This window comes from Dasypus novemcinctus, chromosome 8, assembly GCF_030445035.2.
Source record: "Dasypus novemcinctus isolate mDasNov1 chromosome 8, mDasNov1.1.hap2, whole genome shotgun sequence".
NCBI lineage: Eukaryota > Metazoa > Chordata > Mammalia > Cingulata > Dasypodidae > Dasypus > Dasypus novemcinctus.
In genome coordinates, this window is record NC_080680.1 from 99,356,639 (window position 1) to 99,377,656 (window position 21,018).

At 39.6% G+C, this 21,018-nt stretch overlaps 1 protein-coding gene across 11 annotated transcripts in view; it reads left to right on the plus strand.

Moving 5' to 3' along the window:
- Nucleotides 1-21,018, plus strand: part of CDK5RAP2 (CDK5 regulatory subunit associated protein 2) — a 256,300-nt gene that overhangs the window by 148,059 nt on the left and 87,223 nt on the right. For 6 of the 11 annotated variants that reach the window (XM_058302478.2, XM_058302483.2, XM_071217030.1 and 3 more), the window contains exon 18: nt 1,497-1,625. In XM_058302478.2, the coding sequence (XP_058158461.1) occupies nt 1,497-1,625 (129 nt within the window). Of the gene's footprint in view, nt 1-1,496; nt 1,626-4,875; nt 4,918-21,018 lie in introns of all 11 variants that reach the window. The other 5 variants (XM_058302477.2, XM_058302480.2, XM_071217029.1 and 2 more) reach the window with 1 other exon arrangement.

Consider the following 21,018-nt stretch of genomic DNA (forward strand, 5'->3'; position numbering starts at 1 on the left):
AGTCTGTTAGAGGAGACAGACTTGTAAACAAGTAATTGCAATATGGAGTACAAGGGTTGCTATAGGAGTAGGTTGGATGTACAAGGTATAGAGGTAGAGAAGAAGCCATTAATTTTGCCATAGGGCAGGGAGCCGACTTGTTCAGGGAAAGCTGCTCAACAGAAGTGAGGCTTGATGTGGGTTTTGAAGGATGAATAGGATTTTGTTGGTGTGTGTGTGGGCGGGGCGCTTTCTCAGTAGAGAGGGAGAAAACAGCCTGTGAAGGGCACAGAAGTAAGAAATAGCAAGGGGAACTATAAAAGTTTGGTATTTTGGGAGAGGGGGAGCAAGGCAAATTGAGACAGCTATTGCTTTCTGAATATGAAGAAAATGGGAATGATGATAGCTGCTGCTAGAACCTATTGTCTGTGGTGAGGGCAGTATGTGATTTACTTGGTTGGCCCGAAGTAAATGTGTATAGACTCAGAATGTCTTGTTCTTCCTACTATGACTTCTTGAGAATTGGATCCAAGTTTAGTTATGTTTTAATGTATTGAACATCTACTAAGTACAGTCAGAGTGGGTTTTTCTACTTTATTCGAAGGGCTAAGGATATCCCCCTCCTACTCCATTAAGAAGGTTTTGGAAAATTACTGGATATTGGGGTTTGAAGTGTACAGAGAACCAAGATGTTGTCTGCTAAATTACTTATGTACTCAGCCTATCAAGACCTGTACTTTAAAAAGGAGCACTGGACTGAGTGCCTGGGGATCTCATTTCCAGGCCTTGCTCTGCCTTTGTAGAGGCAGATGCTCTTATATAACACTGTTAGGCACTTTGGCTATTGCTATATCTCAAGTTATTCTCCAGAAAACCCCAGCTATGGAACCACTGGCAGTTAACATCTTTGCATTTCAGTTTCCATATTATAAAATAGCAATAGTTAACACTAGCCTGTTCACCTCCTCAGGATTTTTACAAAGAACAATGACTAAAGCTTGTGGGAGTATTTAGTAGCTATAATTGAAAACCGCTATTACCAATATCACTAGATAGGTGCACAAAGAAGGTTGATGCTATAAAATAAGCCTCAGAAACCTGAATCTTAGGGGAATTTTTTTTCTCCAGCAACTGTCAAATACAAGACAGAGTACTAGCTGTCATTGACTAAGCACTTAGACTGTGCCAAGGACTTTGATGCACTGTGACCATGATCATATTCAGTTCTCATAGTTTTATCTGTTTCACAGATGAGGAAACTGAAGGTTAGATTAGGCAGCTTGCCAAAGAATCTCTGTCTTGAAGTTGTGTCTCTGGGATTAGAATATACCAAGTAGGCCAAATTTCCAGCCATTGTTCTTTTCACTGTACACAGGGAGGCCTGAGGGTTAGAATTAGGCAACCTCATTCTCCATAATTGTGACACTGAACAGTCTCCTCTGTATCTGGGGACATCGCTTTGGGAAGCTGACATGTGCTGCTGGGTAGCTAGTTCTCTCCCTACTCTTATTTCCTAGGTCAGCGACCTTATACAGCTAGTGAAAGATCTGTATACTGACAACCAGCACTTGAAGAAAACTATTTTTGATCTCTCATGCATGGATTTCCAGGGAAATGGTGGACCTGAGTCAACAGAACAAATGGAGGTAAGAAGAAATATTATTTTTGTTTTTTACTTTTTGTTTTGAAATCATTTCAAACTTAAAGGACAGTTGTAATAATAATACAAACCCCATAAGAGAATCCCAATCTACCCCCACTCTACCCAGTACCCAGATCTGCCAATTTTAACTTTTTGCTACCTTTGCCCTATCATTTTATTTATCTATCATATATCTACCTTTCCATCCATCTATCCATCTTATTTCTCTATCCCATCTTTATTTATCTGAACATTTGAGAATATGTTATACACGTCATACTCCTTGATCAAATAATACTTCCATGGTACCTTTCCTGTGAACAAAGATATTCACTTATTTTTTTTTTTCAAAGATTTATTTCTCTTTCCCACCCCCCCACCCCAGTGTCTGCTTTCTGTGTCCATTTGCTGTGTGTTCTTCTGTGTCTGCTTGCATTCTTGTCCGTACTGGGAATCTGTGTCTCTTTTTTGTTGCGTCATCTTGCCGCATCAGCTCTCCATGTTTGCGGCGCCATTCCTGGGCAGGCTACGCTTTTTTCACATGGGGCAGCTCAGTGTGGGGCATACTTCTTGTCCATGCTTGGCGGGGGACACCCCTGCATGGCACAGCACTACTTGCATGAGGCAGTACCGCATGTGGGCCAGCTTACCACATGGGCCAGGAGGTTTGAACCCTGGACTTCCCATATGGTAGGCAGATGCTCTATCAATTGAGCCACATCCACTTCACTTATGTAATCATGTTAAGTGCAATTATCAAGTTAAAAAAATTTAACATTAATATAAAGCTTACATTCTATATTCCAATTTTTTCTTCCAATAATGTCCTTTTGAGCATTTTCTCCTCTATTCTTAGATCCCATTAAGTATCATTTATTATACTGAATTGTCATTATCTCTTTAGTTTCTTTCTCTCCCTCCCTCCCTCCCTTTCTCCCTCTCTCCCTCTCTCTTTTTTTCTTTCTTCATATATACAGCATAGATCTTCCTATCCTGGCCTCTCCCAAGCATACCATTAGTGGGGTTAATCACATTCACAATGTTGCAGTACCCTCACCACCTTTATCCCAAACAAACCCTATACTCATTTTGCCCTTAACTCCTCATTGCCCCTGCCCCCCACCCCTTGTAACCTGTGCTCTACTTTCTATCTCTTATTGACTGACATATTCTCTGTTCTTTTCTTCGTGGTTACCGTGGGGCTTAATTTAGTATCCCGAATCCATAACAGTCATTTGCTTTGATATCAACTTAACTTCAATAACATATATCAGCTATGTTACTATACTGCTTCCCACCACCTTTATGTAGTTCTCATCACAGATTACATATTTATATGTATGAGTGCAAAACCATTGATTTATCGTTACATTTTATGCATTTGCTTTTTAGATTCTGTGGGAAGTAAAAAGTGGAGTTACAAACCAAAAATAAAACAGTACCGGTATTTATATTTACCCATGTCATTAGCTTTACCTGAGATCTTTATTTCTTCATGAGGCTATAATTAGTTGTCCTTTCCTTTCAACCTGCAGAATTCCCTTAGCATTTCTTATAAGACTGATCTAGTGGTGGTGACAAAGTCCCTCAGCTTTTGTTTATCTGGGAATGTCTTAATCTCTTCCTTGTTTTTGAAGGATGGTTTTGCTGGATGTAGTATTTTTGGTTAGTAGTTTTTTGTGTTCAACTCTTTTATATGTCTTCCCACTGCCTTCTTTCCTCTGTGTTTTCCAATGAGAAATCAGCACTTAATCATATTGAAACTCCTTTGTAGTGACACATTGCTCCTCTCAGGTTTCAGAATTCTCTCTTTATCTTTGGCATTTACTAATTTGATTATTACATGGTACAGTGTGGGTCAGTTTGGGTTTATCTTGTTTGGAGTTTGTTGAGCATCTTGGGTGTGTATATTCATATCTTTCATTAAATTTGGGAAGTTTTCAGCCGTTATTTCTTTGAATATTCTCTCTGTCCCTTTCTCTCTTTCTTTTCCTGGGACATCAAAAATGTGTGTATTGGTATGCTGGATGGTGTCCCACAGGTTTCTCAGGCTCTGTTCACTTTTCTTTATTCATTCTTCTTTCTGCTCCTCAGACAAGGATGAGTTCAATAGTCTTATCTTCAAGTTCACTGATTCTTCTGTCAGCTTCAGTCTGCTGTTGAATCCCTTTTAATTTCTGTTACTGTGGTCTTCAGCTCTGTTTAGTTCTTTCTTATAGTTTCCAACTCTCTATAGATATTCTCTGTGTTTGCCTATAATTTTTATTGGTTTCCCTTTTTTTTTGTCTTTTTTTCTTTAGCTCTCTAAGCATTTTTAAAACTTTTTTTTTTTTAGTTTCTGGGGCTGGGGATTGAACCTGGGAATTTGTATGTAGGAAGCTGGTGCTCAGTCACTGAGCCACATCAGGTCCCCTGAGTTTTTCATTTGTTTGCTTGTTGTTTGTTTGTTTTTTTGTTTTTAAGGAAACGCCAGAAACCGAACCTGGGACCTCCCATGTGGGAAGCAGGTGCTCAATGGCTTGACCCATATCCAGTACTCTAGGTCCATATTTTTTAAAGTATTTGCCTGGAGTGTCCTAGCTCAGATCCTTCTTATTGATGGGTTCTAATGCTTCAATCTTCTCCTTTGTCAGGGACATCACTTCCTGTTTCTTTTTATGTTTTGTAATTTTTTTGTTGAAACCTGGACATTTTGATATTTTATTTTATTTTATTTTTTATTTATTTATTTATTTAATTTCCCCCCCCTCCCCTGGTTGTCTGTTCTTGGTGTCTATTTGCTGTGTCTTGTTTCTTTGTCCGCTTCTGTTGTCGTCAGCAGCACGGGAAGTGTGGGCGGCGCCATTCCTGGCCAGGCTGCTCGTTCTTTTCATGCTGGGCGGCTCTCCTTATGGGTGCACTCCTTGCGCGTGGGGCTCCCCCACGCGGGGGACACCCTTGCGTGGCACGGCACTCCTTGCGTGCATCAGCGCTGCGCATGGCCAGCTCCACACGGGTCAAGGAGGCCCGGGGTTTGAACCGTGGACCTCCCATATGGTAGACGGACGCCCTAACCACTGGGCCAAAGTCCGTTTCCCACATTTTGATATTTTAGTATGTTATCATTAGAATTTAGACTATATGGTACCTGTACCTTAAGCTTGTATCCAGATAGTGTTTTGATGGAGCTTTCCTTGAATGCCAGGAGCTAACAACAAAAGGAAAAAAAAAAAAAAAAGAGGAAGAAAGGAAAACACCTTTCCCCTTCTTTACAGATTGACCAGTGTGGCTGCTTTCCTTTGGAGCTTATCCAAAGGGTAAGTATGTGTCTTGTCTTGACTTTGGTCATGTGACCCGAGGAATTCTCCCATTTATGGAGATATAAATGTCCCTCCTTCCCTAAGAAACAGTTTCCTCATAGTCACAGGCACTCACTGCACACTATATAGCCTGCAGTCAGTAAGCTCTCACTCCAGGCAGCCACTTGACTGTTCTCCCACAGTGTTCTGTAGGACATCTCTGTGGGCTGCCTTCAATATGCTGGGCAAGTTCTGGGACAGCAAGTCCCATAGGCTGCCACCAGAGTGGGCCAGACATACATGCTCCTAGTATGCGCACAAGAGTTACTCTGCTCCCTCTGGGACCGGGACTATGGATCTGCACTGGGAACATGGTTTGGCTCTATGCCAAGCCAGTGAGAGGTGAGGGAGGGGGCAGCCAAGGCTCCATGGGATCCTACCACCTGTAAGTGGCCTTTTTTTAAAATTGATTTGGCGCTTACCTTGTTACTGTAATCCTTTAACTATTATCTGGACTTTTGAGAAAGATGTTTCTGTCAATTCTTGCTAGTTGTTCAAAGCTTCTCTGTGTGTCTGGTGGTGGGGTGGTGGTGGGGTGGTACAGAGCCCTGAAGCTTCTCACTCCACCATTTTGATCGGGGTAGGAAGAAAAACATTCTTGTTATCATGTGCTAATTACAAAAAGAAATTTTGTCATGACTACATCTTCCCTGGGAGATCTCTCACTGAAAGTCTCTTTGCTGTGGATGGAGTTTTAAGGGTCCTGTTAGGGCAGTTGGTTTGTCCACAGACTTCCTAGGGTTTTGGGTCATGCCTTCATGGACACATTTGATTTATTGTGATGCTTTTAACTTCAAGACCAGCCCTGGGATCTATGTTGCAGATGGCACATTTGGATGAGTGATGTGGTCTCAGAGGGATCTGGAGAGTAGCCAAATTAACCAGATAATTTGGGTAGTGTAGATGCAGCTTTAATGACTCCATTAACATTGTAAAACAGGCTTATAAACACAATTTTCATTTGCTTTTTGTACTAATCCTTTATGACCTGAATTTTGTGCATTGTTGTCTCACTTTTCACTAATGCATTTGATCTGATATGTGTAGTTCTTCGTCATGTGTACCCAAGAGTCCCCGCAAGAGCATGTGGTTTAATGGGCTCATGTAATCATTGGGGGTGGGAGGTCTCTTCCTTTATCCTGCTTTGGGGAAAGAGGATGTAAGCCTTATTGACCCTGACTTTCAGGTTTCAGGGCTATTCTTTGTGATGTGTGGCTTCTGATTTTCTCTGTGTTTAACCTGTGCCACACAATCAGAGAACCCTGAAGTAAGGATAAGCATGTTTCTTCCTCCCTTTAGGTCCTTACTTGGCCTAATTCCCACAGAAGAACCTTGCTCTATGAATGTATTAGCATTGCTTAAGAAGATTGGAACTGTTCTCACCATGAAGCTCAGTGGGGCCTTTTTGTACTTCGATCCCCTGGGAATCTTCTTGTTTGGGGTTGTCTTGATTGTCACCTGGAGCTCCATATGAATGGAGGTCTCACATTCACTGCTACATCATTTCTGAGGAAAGATTTGTCAGCCCTAAGTTGTTGCTCCCATATTCAAAGTGGGAAAATCTCAAAGATATTTATGCTGCCCTGTGGCCATCTGCTCTTTGACAGAGGGGATATTATTGATCTTAGCCTTCAGGGCTCCAGATAATTTAGAAAACCAAGAATATCTGCAATTCCTTTAGGGAGAAATAAGTCTCCTGGTTTGCTTCCTACAAGACACCATTTTTAATAAACAGCTCATTCTTCACTGACTTCATTTGAATCTTAATGGTGAATTCTGTTTGTTCATTTGTCCTTTGCAAAAAAGTTTGTTAAATATCCTGTTATATCCTTTGGGGAACAGAGGCTTTTCCATCTTCCCATTCTAAGATCTTAATACCAACTGATTCAGATTTGAGTCATTTGTTAGATTGCCCTTCAATTTGATGTTCTTTATGAATAGCCTCGTTCCGTGTAGCACAGTTTCCCATTTTTCCCCAGAAGGGGATTGGAAGATCTGAAAGGGAAAGATGATGCACCCACAATAATTTTGAGCTCTGGGAGTTAGGGGTGAGGGGCAGGATGGTGAAAGTGGTGCCTACCATTCCCTGGGAGTATGTATGGTTCTTTTTCAGTGAGGGGATCTGATATAATAAACAAGGCAGAAACAAACCAGAAATGGCTTCTGTTGTCCATAGCATTTTCCAAGCTGCAGGACTTGCAGCAGTGTGTGTGTGTGTGTGTGTGTGTGTGTGTGTGTGTGTCTGGGGGGGGGGTGTGGACATGGTTCCTGCTCCCTAGGAGCCTATAAATAAAAAATAAAAAAAAAAGAAAAAGCAAATATGTTTTGTGTTTTTAAAGTTAATTTTTTCCTCCAATATTTAATTTATCCATGATATTATGTAACATTTGGAAAACAGAAAAGAAATAACCCCTAATCCCACCATTTAAAAACAGGCACTGTTAATTAACATCTTGGAATATTTCCCTCTGTATTTGTGTATATGAACATGTGCGCACATGCACTTATACTGTAGTACAGTTTTGTTTCCTGTTTATTCCAATTGCAATTATGCCATAGCATCTTACTCCATTTTGTGAATGTTGGATATGTAGATTGCTCCCAGTGATTCACTGTTTGAAATTATATGATTATTGTCTTTGGACATAAGGCTTTTAATGGAATAGATGTTTTTCCTTAAGCTCTATTCCCAGATATGTAATTACTAGTTTCAAAGGGCAGATAAAGATAGATATAGAGATAAAATAGATATAAACTTTATTTTCATATTTCCTTCATCACCACTGCCCCTGCTCCAATTCCCCAGCAACTTTTAAATTTTAATATGAATATATTTTGAAGATCCTTGATACAGTTTGTCAGGTTTCTTTTCAAAATAGTTGCCCAGCATAGGACCCCATCAGCTGGGAACAACTGTGTTTATCTCTGCATGCTGAAGTTCACTTAAAAACCAGTCAAACATAGAAAAGACCAAGAACAGGTATCCTGTTGTTTTTATGTGCAATTTAAAATCTTTAATGATGTTGCCCCTATCTCCTTCCATTTATTTACTAGTTAGTAATTTATATTTCGTAGAATAATTTAGTTACGTTTACATAAAGGAGTGATTTCAATAGAGTACTGTTAGAGTGGTGAGGTGTCTGCATATCATGAACTATGTGACATATGGAGCTATCGCCTCTAAGTGATAAGGACATGTGTAAAGCACTTGGAATGTCATAAGTGTGCAAAAGGATTTAGTCATTATTATTTTTTTTTAAAGACTTATTTTTATTTTATTTATTCCCCCCTCCCCTGCCACCTGTGCTTGTTGTCTGCTCTGTGTACATTTGCTGTGTGTTCTTCTATGTCTGCTTGTCTTTTCTTTCTCTTTATGAAGCACCAGGAACTAATCCCAGGCCTCTGAAGTGGGAGAGAAGCATTCAATAGCCTGAGCTACTTCGTTTGTCTTTCCTCTGTGTCTCTTTTTTTTATTGTCGCATTAGCTCAAGAGCACGGGTCAGCTCACCTTCACCAGGAGGCCCCAGGAATTGAACCTGGGAACCACCATATGGTAGATGGGAGTCCAATCACTTGAGCCACATTCACTTCCCTATTATTACTTAATAGTAAAAAAATTATTAGGAATGGTCAGGAAATTAAGATTTCTTTTGGCATGGAGAAGAAACATGGATTAAGGGGCATAATATAATTGGAAGTCAGATATCTGTAGGACTGTCATACAGAACAAGAAATAGACTTTGTGTTACTCTAGAAGGTAGAAATGGTTCTCAGAAAATGTTAAATAAGTACACTTAATGGTAATAGAATAAAATTTGATATGTCAGATATAGATTTGTTATAAGTTTTACATGATTTATAAAGCACTTGGCACAGTGCCTAGCATCTAGTAGACACTTGATAAAACATAGCTATTTCTTTTTTTTTTTAAAACTATCCTTCAGAAACGAAGGCAAGTTTTTTTTTGTGTTTTTTTTTAAGATTTATTTTTATTTATTTAATTCCCCTCCCCTCTCCCGGTTGTCTGTTTTCTGTGTCTTTTTGCTGCATCTTGTTTCTTTGTCCGCTTCTGTTATCGTCAGCGGCACGGGAAGTGTGGGCGGCGCCATTCCTCGGCAGGCTGCTCCCTCCTTCGCGCTGGGCGGCTCTCCTTATGGGTGCACTCCTTGCGCGTGGGGCTCCCCTACACGGGGGACACCCTGTGTAGCACGGCACTCCTTGCGCGCATCAGCACTGCGCTTGGGCCAGCTCCACACGGGTCAAGGAGGCCCGGGGCTTGAACCTCGGACCTCCCATGTGGTAGACGGACGCCCTAACCACTGGGCCAAAGTCCTTTTCCCAACATAGCTATTTTTATATATTACTTTATTCAGTCGGTGGCAGAGTTAGAACTACAAAGATCTTGTTCTGACTGTTGCTTAAGCAATTGTAGGGCAGTGCCTTTAAAGTTTAATGTGCACACGAATTTCCTGGGGAACTTGTTAAAATGCAGATTCTGATTCAGTAGGCCTAGGGTGGGACCTGAGGTTCTGCATTTCTGACAAGCTTATAGGTGATACTGTTGCTGTTGCTCTAAGGCAAGACCACAGGTAATCTTGAGAACCTTTTGGTTACAGCACTTACTGCTGAAAAAATATTTATTCATTCTTTCATCAGTGATTTGTTGAGCATCAGGCATCAGTGTTAAAATGTGGTCCCTGACCTGGGCTGTCTGATAGGTAATACCTAGAAGCAGAGGGGTAGTTACAGCAGTGTGGTGAAAGCTGTGATGGAGTCAATGCAGGGTCAAGGATAGCACTTCCTGGAGGAGGAAGGGGAGCCTGCAAAGTAGATCAAGGAAGAATACCCTCAGAGGAGGTAGGGAAAACCAGCAAAGTGCAGTCAGAGCAGTGTTTTAAAGAGGGAGTGTTTAACAGTTTAATCCTCTGAGAAGACAAGAAAGAGAAAACAACTGAGAAATACTCATTGGATCACTCATGACCTTAGTGAAGTAGTTTTTGATGAATTGAGGGGTAGAAGCCAGATTATGGTGGGTGAAAGAGTGCTGGGGAGTGAGGAAATGAAAATAGTGCATGTTGGCATGTTGAGGTGTGTAGGGCACATCTCTGGTTGTGGTAAGGCAGAGAGCCTGGTTATAGTGACTCATAGTTCTCCCTGATGCTTTGTTCTAAGTCTCTGGAAATTGTAACCCATGTATGTCAGTAGTAACATTTTTCTGTGGCCACAACGCTTAATTTCCTGTCCATTCCTGGTAACAAAGAGTTTACTCTTTAATTTTTGACTAAGTCAGTTTAGAGAAATGGGAAGTTATTATTTTAGTTCATTGAGTAATGACCTGGTTGTGGTTCTGGAAATGCAGAATAACTTTGATGCTTTCGATATTTCACCTTGGAATGACATTTGTTAACAACACTTTGCTCAGATTAGTTTAGAGGAAACTCTTCTGAAATTCACAGGGGTTGGAGGAAGAGCCTTCTCTGTGTCTCTTCCCTTAACCCCAGTGTGGAATCGTCATGTATGAGAAGATCTTTGGGGACCTTTAACAAACATTTTCTGGAAAGTGGTGGCAGTAAAAGCCACATTGCAGAAGGTAAGGGTAGACAATCCCTTCAAGAAGCTTGGAGAGAGGCAGAGAGTGCTCAGTGGCCAGTGCTGTTGAGAAACCAAAGGCAGACTTTTGTTATTGTTTTGTTTTAAAGGTGGGAGAGACTTTTTCACAACATTTTAAAATGAAAAATATTCTAAGCACAACATACTGAAAAGACTTTTGTAGGAACACTCGTATACCCAGCACTTAGATTCTACTATTCACTTTTCCTACCTGTTCATCACACCATCTTATTTTTTTTGATAATTTTTTTTTAGGAAATGCTAGGGATTGAACCCAGCACCTCTTACATAGGAAGCAGGCATTCAACCACTGAGCTACATCCGCTCCCAATTGAGAGTTGGTTTTTTTATTTGTTTGTTTGTTTATTTTAGAAGGTACTGGGGATTGAACCCAGGACCTTGTATATGGGAAGCAGGTGCTCAATTGCTTGAGCTATGTCTACTCCCTTTTAGTGTAAATTGCAAGCGTCAGTACATTTCTTTCTAAATACTTCAGCATGTTTGTCATTAACTAGAGTTAAATATTTGTAGTTTTTTTTTTTCTTTTAAGATTGAATTTACATGCAATGAAATACTTTGGAAATCCTAAGTGTAATTTGGGAAGTTTTGCAAATGTGTATACATATATGATCCAAACATTTTTCAGGATCCCTCATGCCTCCTCCCAGCTACTCTTCTGATTTTGTTCATAGTTTAATTTTGTCCATACCATATATTTTTCATATAAAATGGAATCCTACAGTATATATTCCTTTATATAAAGCTTCTTTCACTCAGCATACTTTTGAGATTCATCCTTGTTGCTGAGTGACTCAACAGCTTGTTTCTTTTTATTGCTAAGTAGTATTCTAATTTTTAAATACATTGTCCTATTGATGGACATTTGGATTGTTTCCAGTTTTTGGATATTATGATAAAAACTGATATGAATGTTCATGTACAAGTCTTTGTGTGCACATTTGTTTTTATTTCTCTTGGTCTAAATTTAAGAGTGGGATTGTTGGGTCATAGGATTATTAGTTTTTTAGCAATTGCCAGTAATTTTTCTAAAGTGACTTAACATTTTATACTCCCACCAACAATTTTGATAGTCCTAACTGCTTTCCGTCACTCAAGAATGTTTTAGTATCAAGGGGAAGAAGCCAGTAGAGTGTTTCTCAGCTGTATTTTTTTGTTTTTGTTTTTGTCTTTTTCCTCAGCCATATTGTTAAATTTCTATGCCTCACTGAGTGTATTCACCATGGCTAGTCTGTTTAATGTTTGGTAGTTAGTATAGTAAGATCTTATTTTCAGTCATCAATTCTGTTTCGCCCTGATTGCTGATTTGACCCTTATTGGTTAGATTGAATGTGTTATGATCCTGGGAAGTTTGTATAAACATGACTTTCTAGAGCCAGTTTGTTTTTTTTTCATGTTTTTCTTCTTCCAAAACAAGGTTTTTCCTCTAAAAGGTAAATGAGAAGAATTTAAGTTGGGCTGGGAGAGTTATGAGGATAATTGTATGAAGGGGGGAATTCACAGAATAAAACTGTTGAGTTATAATCATATGATATATCATATGTACAGCATGCCCAACTGGTGACCCAACCCTCAATTTGCAATTTTAATACCTTTGGAAATTTCATTGGTGAAATGAGGTTTGGTGTGTGTGTGTATATTTATATATTTATTTATTTTTTTAAATTAAAATAAATTTTTTTGAGGTACTGGGGATTGGACCTTGTATGTGGGAGTATGTGGGAAATCAGCACTCAACCACTGAGCCACATTGGCTCCCCTGAGTTGGTTTTTTCGTGTGCTTACTTGTTTGTTGTTGTTTTTTTAAATTTCTTTGTCTTTATTTATTTTTAATGTTACATTAAAAAAATAGGAGGTCTCCATATACCCCCCCCTCACCCCACTCCTCCCATAACAACAACCTCTTGCAACATCATAGGACATTCATTGCACTTGGTGAATACATCTCTGAGCACTGCTGTACCACATGGTGAATGGTCCACATTATAGTTTACACTCTCCCCCAGGCCACCGAGTGGGCCATGGGAGGACATACAATGTCCAGTCACTGTCCCTGCAGTACCACCCAGGACAACTCCAAGTCCTGAAAATGCCCCCACATCACATCTCATCTTCCTACTCCCCACCCTCAGCAGCTACCATGGCCACTTTCTGCATCTCAATGCTGCATTTACTTCCATTACTAATCACAATAGTTCCAGAATAGAGTATCAGTTAAGTCCACTTTAATCCATACTCTATTCCTCCCTTCTGTGGACCCTGGGATGGTTATGTCCACTCCACCTCTGTATCGAAAGGGTGCTTAGATTCCACTTGGATGATGGATGCAATTCTCCTCTTTGCAGTTGTAGGCACTCTTGGCTCCCTGGTGTGGTGGTTGACCTTCTTCACCTCCCTGTTAGCTGGCTGGGGTAAGTCCAATAAACCAGAGGGTAGAAGTTGCAAATCTGTTGAGGCTCAGGGCCTGGCTATCACATGGACAGTCCAGAGATTCAGGTCCCCTGAGTATACACTAAACCCCAGTGCCAACCACAGGTCTGGTAAAAGTGACAGGAGAGGCTTGTGAACAAAAATCACATCTGAGTCCAACTCCATCAAACTCAGGAACACAAACTCCAAAGTATGGCCAACTGACATGGCACTGAAGTCCATCTGCCATGACCATATAACCTGTGGATCTCTGTAGCCCTCAGAAGAACCAATACCTGGGGTTGTATCTACTTTAGCTATCTCTGGGACTCTGTTGAGGTGTGCATAAGGGCAACCCCTCTGCTGACCTCCCAGCTCTTTTTGGAGACTCATAGCCATATAAACTCATTTGTCCTTTCCATCTCCCCCTTTTAGTCAAGGTCAAAAAACATTTTTAACTCCTGATATTACATGTAGGCTGATATATTCTGCTGGTCTGAGTTGACCCTTTTATTCAAGGTCGTTCTCCAGCCACATCATCAGCTGGTACTTAGTAGTAATCCCTCGGCACCAGGGAGGCTCATCCCCGGGAGTCATGTCCCATGCTGGGGGGAAGGCAATGCATTTACATGCTGAGTTTGGCTTTGAGACTGGCCACATTTGAGCAACATGGAGGCTCCCAGGAGGCAACTCTTAGGCACCCTGCAGCTCTAGGCCTAGTTCTTATTTCAGGCACACAGGCTCACGAGCATAGTCATTAGCATCAAGGGCTTATTGTTGGACCATCCTTCCTTATTGGTCTTAGCCTTTGGACTTTGGGGATTGTTGTTGTTCCATTAGGGAATGCGACAGAGCTCCCTCATCCAGGAACTCAGCACTCCTCCCAGCCGTCATTCCCAACTGTAACCACTATGAAAATATCCAAACATGTTTATGCACCCCGCACATATGCCCTGGAGAACTCCCTCCCAACCATGCGCCCCCCACCATTAACATCCCATACCAGTATTCCTCCCCTGCTACCATTGAACCCCTCTGTGGCCCAAAACCTCCCTGAAAATGAAGCCCAGTACATTGCCAGGTTCCATTAATAGTAAAATGGAATATAGTGATGGGTTTAAAGGTTAGATATAGAATACATACTAATTTAGAGAAATTAAAGTAAAAATAAATTGGGGTATCAAGAATTAAAAAAATGAAAAAGCTTTGTTTTTGATGTTTTGCCTTCCATCACTACAATAAGTGTTGCCCTGTATGCGCATTGGCAAGGCAACTTCTTGCATCTCTTCCTCAGTGTCTACGTCCTTTCTTTTTCTTTTTTTTTCTAATTATTAAGCTTGTCTTCAAAAAAGTTTAGACCACAGTAATTCATATATACAATATACGGTACTCCCACATATTCAACATCAGACACTTTGTCCCTTCCCCAGCAATAATCTTTTTACATGTTCATACTATATTTACTGCAACTGATGTACAGATATTGAGACAATAGCTTTCAAACACAGTTACACTTGGGTTTACATTGTGGTTTATATTTTATACTATACAATTTTCTAAATTTTTAGTTATCTTATGTTTTACATTATGATCTACATTTTAGCCTATAGGTTCCTATACATTTTTGGTGTAATTTAACATGTCCTATATCCATCCTTGAATAATCTTGTGGAACACTTCCATTGTCCCACAGTTACATTGATTCCATCTATTCAATACCTCTTTCTTCCTCCCTTCAGGGCCCACGGTGACAATCACTCTTCGTTGCTTGAAGGGCCATGTTCAGAGATACTTGCAAGTATGTTGAGGGCTTGACATGCTCGACTGCCCTAATGCATTGGGAGCCACCATTTCTCTTGAGAGATACAATTCCCTCTATTAGAGAACATCAGTCCTCCCCAGGATGTGGTATACCTTCACTCTCATTGTATGGGTCTCCATCCAATGATATAACTCACTAAGACAAAATGAGCACTCAGAGACTCCCTAGAAGCCTGTCCTGTATCAGAGTTTCCCCTTTAGGCATCTGAAACAGGTAGCCTTTCTTATTATATTTTTGAAAAAGTTTTCTCAATATTATACTCTCAACCACATACCTGGCAATCTCCTATGTTCTTATGTTTCCCCACCCTTCCCCCAATTTCTTGGGCCGTATTACCCATCCTCCCATCCCTAGCCCCCCTCAAGCCCACAAGGCCCCCCGCCCCCCACCAAAGGTATCCCTGTGCCCGCATTTTATCCCTTCCCTGTACAAATACTTACCTCCAGCTTTTCATAGGTTTCACCCAGGCAGGTGTCAGCTCACAACCTTCCTCTACCCCCCAAATCCTTTAAGCCTATCATCTGGTCTCTAGCTGTCTGAGGCAGCTTGGTTTACTTATTTCATATCATTGAGGTCATGTAGTATTTGTCCTTCAATGCCTAGCTTGCCTCACTCAACATAAGGTTCTCAAGATTCATCCATGTTATCACATGTATTTGTAGTGTATTCATTCTTAAAGCTGAGTAGTATTCCATTGTATGTATATACCACGTTTTATTTATCCATTCATCTGTTGATGGGCATTTGGATCGATTCCAACTTTTGGCAATAGTGAACAATGCTGCTACGAACATTGGTGTGCATATATTGGTTTGTGTCCTTGTTTTCAGTTCTACTGGGTAAATACCCAGCAGCAGAATTGCTGGGTCATATGACAAATCTACAGCTAGTTTTTTGAGAAACCACCAAACTGTCCTCCAGAATGGCTGGATCCTTCTACATTCCCACCAGCAGTGGATGAGTGTTCCCATTCCTTCACATCCTCTCCAGCACTTGTAGTCTTCTGTTTTTTTCATAGCTGCCAATCTTATGGGAGTAAGATGCTATCTCATTGTAGTTTTGATTTGCATTTCCCTAATAGCTAGAGATTTGGAGCATTTTTTCATGTGGTTTTTAGCCATTTGTATTTCTTCTTTGGAGAAGTGTCTGTTTAAATATTTTTCCCATTTTTTAAATGGGTTGTTTGTCTTTTTATTTTCAAGATATAGGAGTTGTTTATATATGCAGGATATAAGTCTCCTATCAGATATATGGTTACCAAATATTTTCTCCCATTGTGTAGGTTCTCTTTTCACTTTCGTGACGAACTCCTTTGAGGTCCAGAAGGCTTTAATTTTGAGGAAGTTCATTTATCTGTTTGTTCTTTTGCTGCTTGTGCTTTGGGTCTGAAGTTCATGAAGTCATTTCCTATTACAAGGTCCTGTAGATGCTTCCGTACACTGCTTTCCAAAGTCTTGATGGTCTTAGCTCTTATATTTAGGTCTTTGATCCATCTTGAGTTGATTTTTGTGTAAGGTGTGAGTTGGTAATCCTCTTTCATTCTTTTACATATGGATATCCAGTTCTCCAGGCACCATTTGTTGAAGAGGCCATTCTCTCCCAGTTGAGAGGGTTTGGTGGCCTTATCGAATATTATATGACTGTATATATGAGGATCTATATCAGAACTCTCAATTCGGTTCCATTGGTCAATGTGACTATCCTTGTGCCAATACCATGCTGTTTTCACTACTGTAGCTTTGTAGTATGTTTTCAAGCCAGGTAGTGTGATTCCTCCAATTTCATTTTTCTTTTTCAGTATGTCTTTGGCTATTTGGGGCCTCTTTCCTTTCAAATAAATTTCATAGCTAGTTTTTCAAGTTCATTAAAGAATGCTGTGTTGATTTTTATTGGGATTGCATTGAATGTGTAGATCAGTTTTGGTAGGATAGACATCTTAATAATATTTAGTCTTCCTATCCACAAACAGGGAATATTCTCCCATTTATTTAAGTCTTCTTTGATTTCCTCGAACAGTGTTGTGTATTTTCTGTGTATAAGTCTTTTACATCTTTGGTTAAATTTTTTCCTAGGTATTTGATTTTTTAATTTACTATTGTAAATGGTATTTGTTTCTTGATTTCCTCCTGAGATTGCTCATTGTTGGTGTGTAGAAATGCTACTGATTTTTGCGCATTGATCTTACAACCTGCGACTGTACTGAACTCATTTATGAGCTCTAGAAGCTTTCTTGTAGACTTCTCAGGGTTTTCTATGTATAGGATCATGTTATCTGTAAATAATGAAATTTTGACTTCTTCCTTTCCAATTTGGATGCCTTTTATATCTGGTTCTTGCCTCAGTGCTTGAGCAAGTACTTCTAAAACAATGTTAAATAGGAGTGATAGTGGGTATCCTTGTCTTGTTGCTGATCTCAGAGGGAAAAATTTTAGGATTTCACCATTTTAAATGATATTGGCTGTGGGTTTTTTCATATATAACCTTCATCATGTTCAGAAAATTTCCTTGTATTCCGAACTTTTGCAGTGTTTTTATCAAGAAAGGGAGCTGTATTTTGTCAAATGCTTTTTCTGCATCTATAGATATGATCATGTGATTTTTTTCCTTCAATCTGTTTATATGGTGTATTACATTGATGTGATTTTCTTATGTTGAACCATCCTTGCATACCTGGAATGAATCCCACTTGGTCATGGTGTCTAATTCATTTAATGTGTTGTTGAATACGATTAGCATGGATTTTGTTGAGGATTTTTGCATCTAGGTTCATTAGAGAAATTGGTCTGTAATTTTCCTTTCTTGTGGTGTCTTTGTTTGGCTTTGGTACTAGGATAATGTTGGCATCATAGAATGAGTTAGGTAATGTTCCTTCTATTTTGATTTTTTTGGAAGAGTTTCAGTAAGATGGGCGTTAGTTTTTTCTGGAATGTTTTGTACAATTCACCTGTGAAGCTGTCTGGCCCAGGGCTCTTCTTAGTTGAGAGGTTTTTAATGACTGATTCTATCTCTTTACTTGTGATTGCTTTGTTGCAATTGTCAATTTCTTCCTTCATCAATAGAGGCTGCTTATGTGTTTCTAGGAATTTGTCCATTTCCTCTAAATTGTCCTTCTTGTTGGAATATAGTTTTTCAAAGTATCCTCTTATGACAGTCATTATTTTTGTAGGGTCAGTGTTGATATCTCCTTTCTCATTTCTTATTTTGCATATTTGCATCTCTTTTTTTCTTTGTTAGTCTAGCTAAGGGTTTGTCAATTTTATTGATCTACTCAAAGAACCAGCTCTTGGTTTTGTTTATCTTTTCAAGTGCTTTCTTATTTTCTATTTCATTTAGTTCTGCTCTTATCTTTGTTATTTCTTTCTTTCTTCTTTCTGTGGGATTACTTTGTTGTTTTTTTTTTACTAATTCATCCAAGCGTACAGTTATTTCTTCAATTTTAGCTCTTTCTTCTTTTTTGATTATGAATTTATGGTTATAAATTTCCCTCTCAGTACTGCTTTTGCTGCATCCTGTAAGTTTTGGTATGTTGTTATAATTTTCATTAGTTTCAAGGTGGTTATTAATTTCTTTTGAGATTTCCTCCTTGACCCACTGTTTTTCTAAGAGTTAGCTGTTTAATTTCCATATCTTGTTACGAAACCTGGGCCTCTGGCCCTTGCAGATTTCCAGCTTCACTCCACTGTGGTCAGAGAAATTATTTTGTATGATTTCTATCTTTCTGAATTCATTGAGACTTTCTTTGTGGCCTAGCATATGGTCTATCTTGGAGAATGAACCATGATATGTCTTATTAGGTCCAGCTCCTCTAATATACTGTTCAAAGTTTTTGTTTCTTTATTGATTCTCTTTTGAGATGTTCTGTCCAAAGTTGATAATGGTATATTAAAATCCCCCACTGTAATTGTTGAGGCATCTATTCTTCCACTTAGTTTTTCCAATGTTTGCCTCACGTATTTGGAGGCAACCGTCTTAGGAGTATAAATGTTTATGATTGTTCATTCTTCTTGAAAGATTATCCCTTTCACTAATATGTAGTGTCCATCTTTGTCTCTCACAATTGTTTTGCATTTAAAGTCTATTTTGTCTGATATTAATATAGCTACTCCTGCCCTTTTTTGGTTATTGTTGGCATGTAAGATTGTTTTCCAGCCATTCACTTTCAACCTCCTTGAATCCCTGAGTCTAAGATGAGTTTCTTCTAGACAACATATAGATGAGTGATAGTTCCTTATCCAATCTTCCAATCTGCGTCTCTTAACAGGTGAGTTTAATCCACTGACATTTAGTGTTATTACTTTCAAGGAATTACTTATATAAGCCATATTTTCTTTGAATTTGTGTTTGTCTTATATTGTTTGTTTGTTTGTTTTTTCTCCTTTTGTAGTTTTAGTTGTTCTTACACTCTCCCCCAACTTTTGTCAACCTGTTTTTTCCTTTTCTCCTACAGAACTCCCTTTAGTATTTCTTGAAGGGCAGGTTTCTTGTTGGCATACTCTCTTAGTTTCTGTTTATCTGTAAATATTTTGAACTCTCCATCGTTTTTTAATGCTAGCTTTGCTGGATAGAGTATTCTTGGTTGGAAATTCTTTTCTTTAGTACCTTGACTATCTCATACCACTTCCTTCCTGCTTCCATGGTTTCAGATGAGAGATCAGCAGTTAATCTTATGGAGCCTCCCTTGTATGTGATGGTTCTCTTTTCTTTTTTTTTTTTTTTTTATTATATATATATTTTTTATTGACTTTGTAATAATATTACATTAAAAATATATATGTGAGGTCCCATTCAACCCCACCCCCCCACCCCACCTCTCCCCCCCCCCCCCCCCCCCCAGCAACACTCCCTCCCATCATCATGACACATCCATTGGATTTGGTAAGTACATCTTTGGGCACCTCTGCACCTCATAGTCAATGGTCCACATCATGGCCCATACTCTCCTCCATTCCATCCAGTGGGCCCTGTGAGGATTTACAATGTCCGGTGATTGCCTCTGAAGCACCATCCAGGGCAGCTCCATGTCCCAAAGACGCCTCCACCTCTCATCTCTTCCTGCCTTTCCCCATACCCATCAGCCACCATGTCCACTTTTCCCAATCCAATGCCACCTCTTCTATATGGACATTGGATTGGTTGTGTCCATTGCACCTCTATGTCAAGAGGAGGCTCAGATTCCACATGGATGCTGGATGCAATCCTCCCACTTTCAGTTGTAATCACTCTAGGCTCCATGGTGTGGTGGTTGTCCTTCTTCAACTCCATCTTAGCTGAGTGTGGTAAGTCCAATAAATCAGATTGTAGGTGCTGGAGTCTGTTGAGGCTCAGGACCTGGCTATCACATTGTCAGTCCAGAGATTCAAATCCCCTAAATATATCTTAAACCCCAACATTAACTGCACCTCCAGCACATTTGCATGAAAGTCTTATGAAGGAAGATCCCATCTGAGTCCAGATCTGATGGTTCTCTTTTCTCTTGCTGTTCTTAGTATTTTCTCTTTATCTTGTGCATTGGATAATTTGACAAGTATATGTCTTAGGGTAGGCCTGTTGGGATTTATGCTGTTCGGAGTGCGTTGTGCTTCCTGGACATGTATATTCATCTCCCTCAATAGATTTGGGATGTTTTCAGCCATTATTTCCTCCAACACCCCTTCTGTCCCCTTTCCCTCCTCTTTTCCTTCTGGGATGCCTATAATGCATATGTTTGTGCGTTTTGCATTGTTATTCAGGTCCCTAAGTCCCTGCTTTATTTTTTCTATCTTTTTATCGATTAATTCTACACTCTGTTTGATTTCAGATGTACTGTCTTCCACATCACTAATTCTTTCCTCTGCCTCTTCAAATCTGCTGTTATTTGCTGAGAGTGTAGTTTTTTGATTTCTTGGATTGTGCTATTGATCCCCATCATCTCTGTAATCTTTTTGTGCATGATCACAATTTCTTCTGTATGCTCTCCAAGTGTTTTCTTAATATGCTTAATCTCTTCCTTCACTTCACTGAATTGGTCCATGATACATGTTTTGAGAGCTTTAATTACTTGTTTGGTGTTCCACTTCTCTTCCTGATTTTTAGTTTGTTCATTGTATTGGGCCATGTTTTCCTGATTATTGGTATGGTCTGTGGTTTTTTGTTGCTGCCTGGTCATCATTTTATCTTGTTGGGTTTATTCTGTTGATTATCTTCTTATTCTAGCCTTGGGG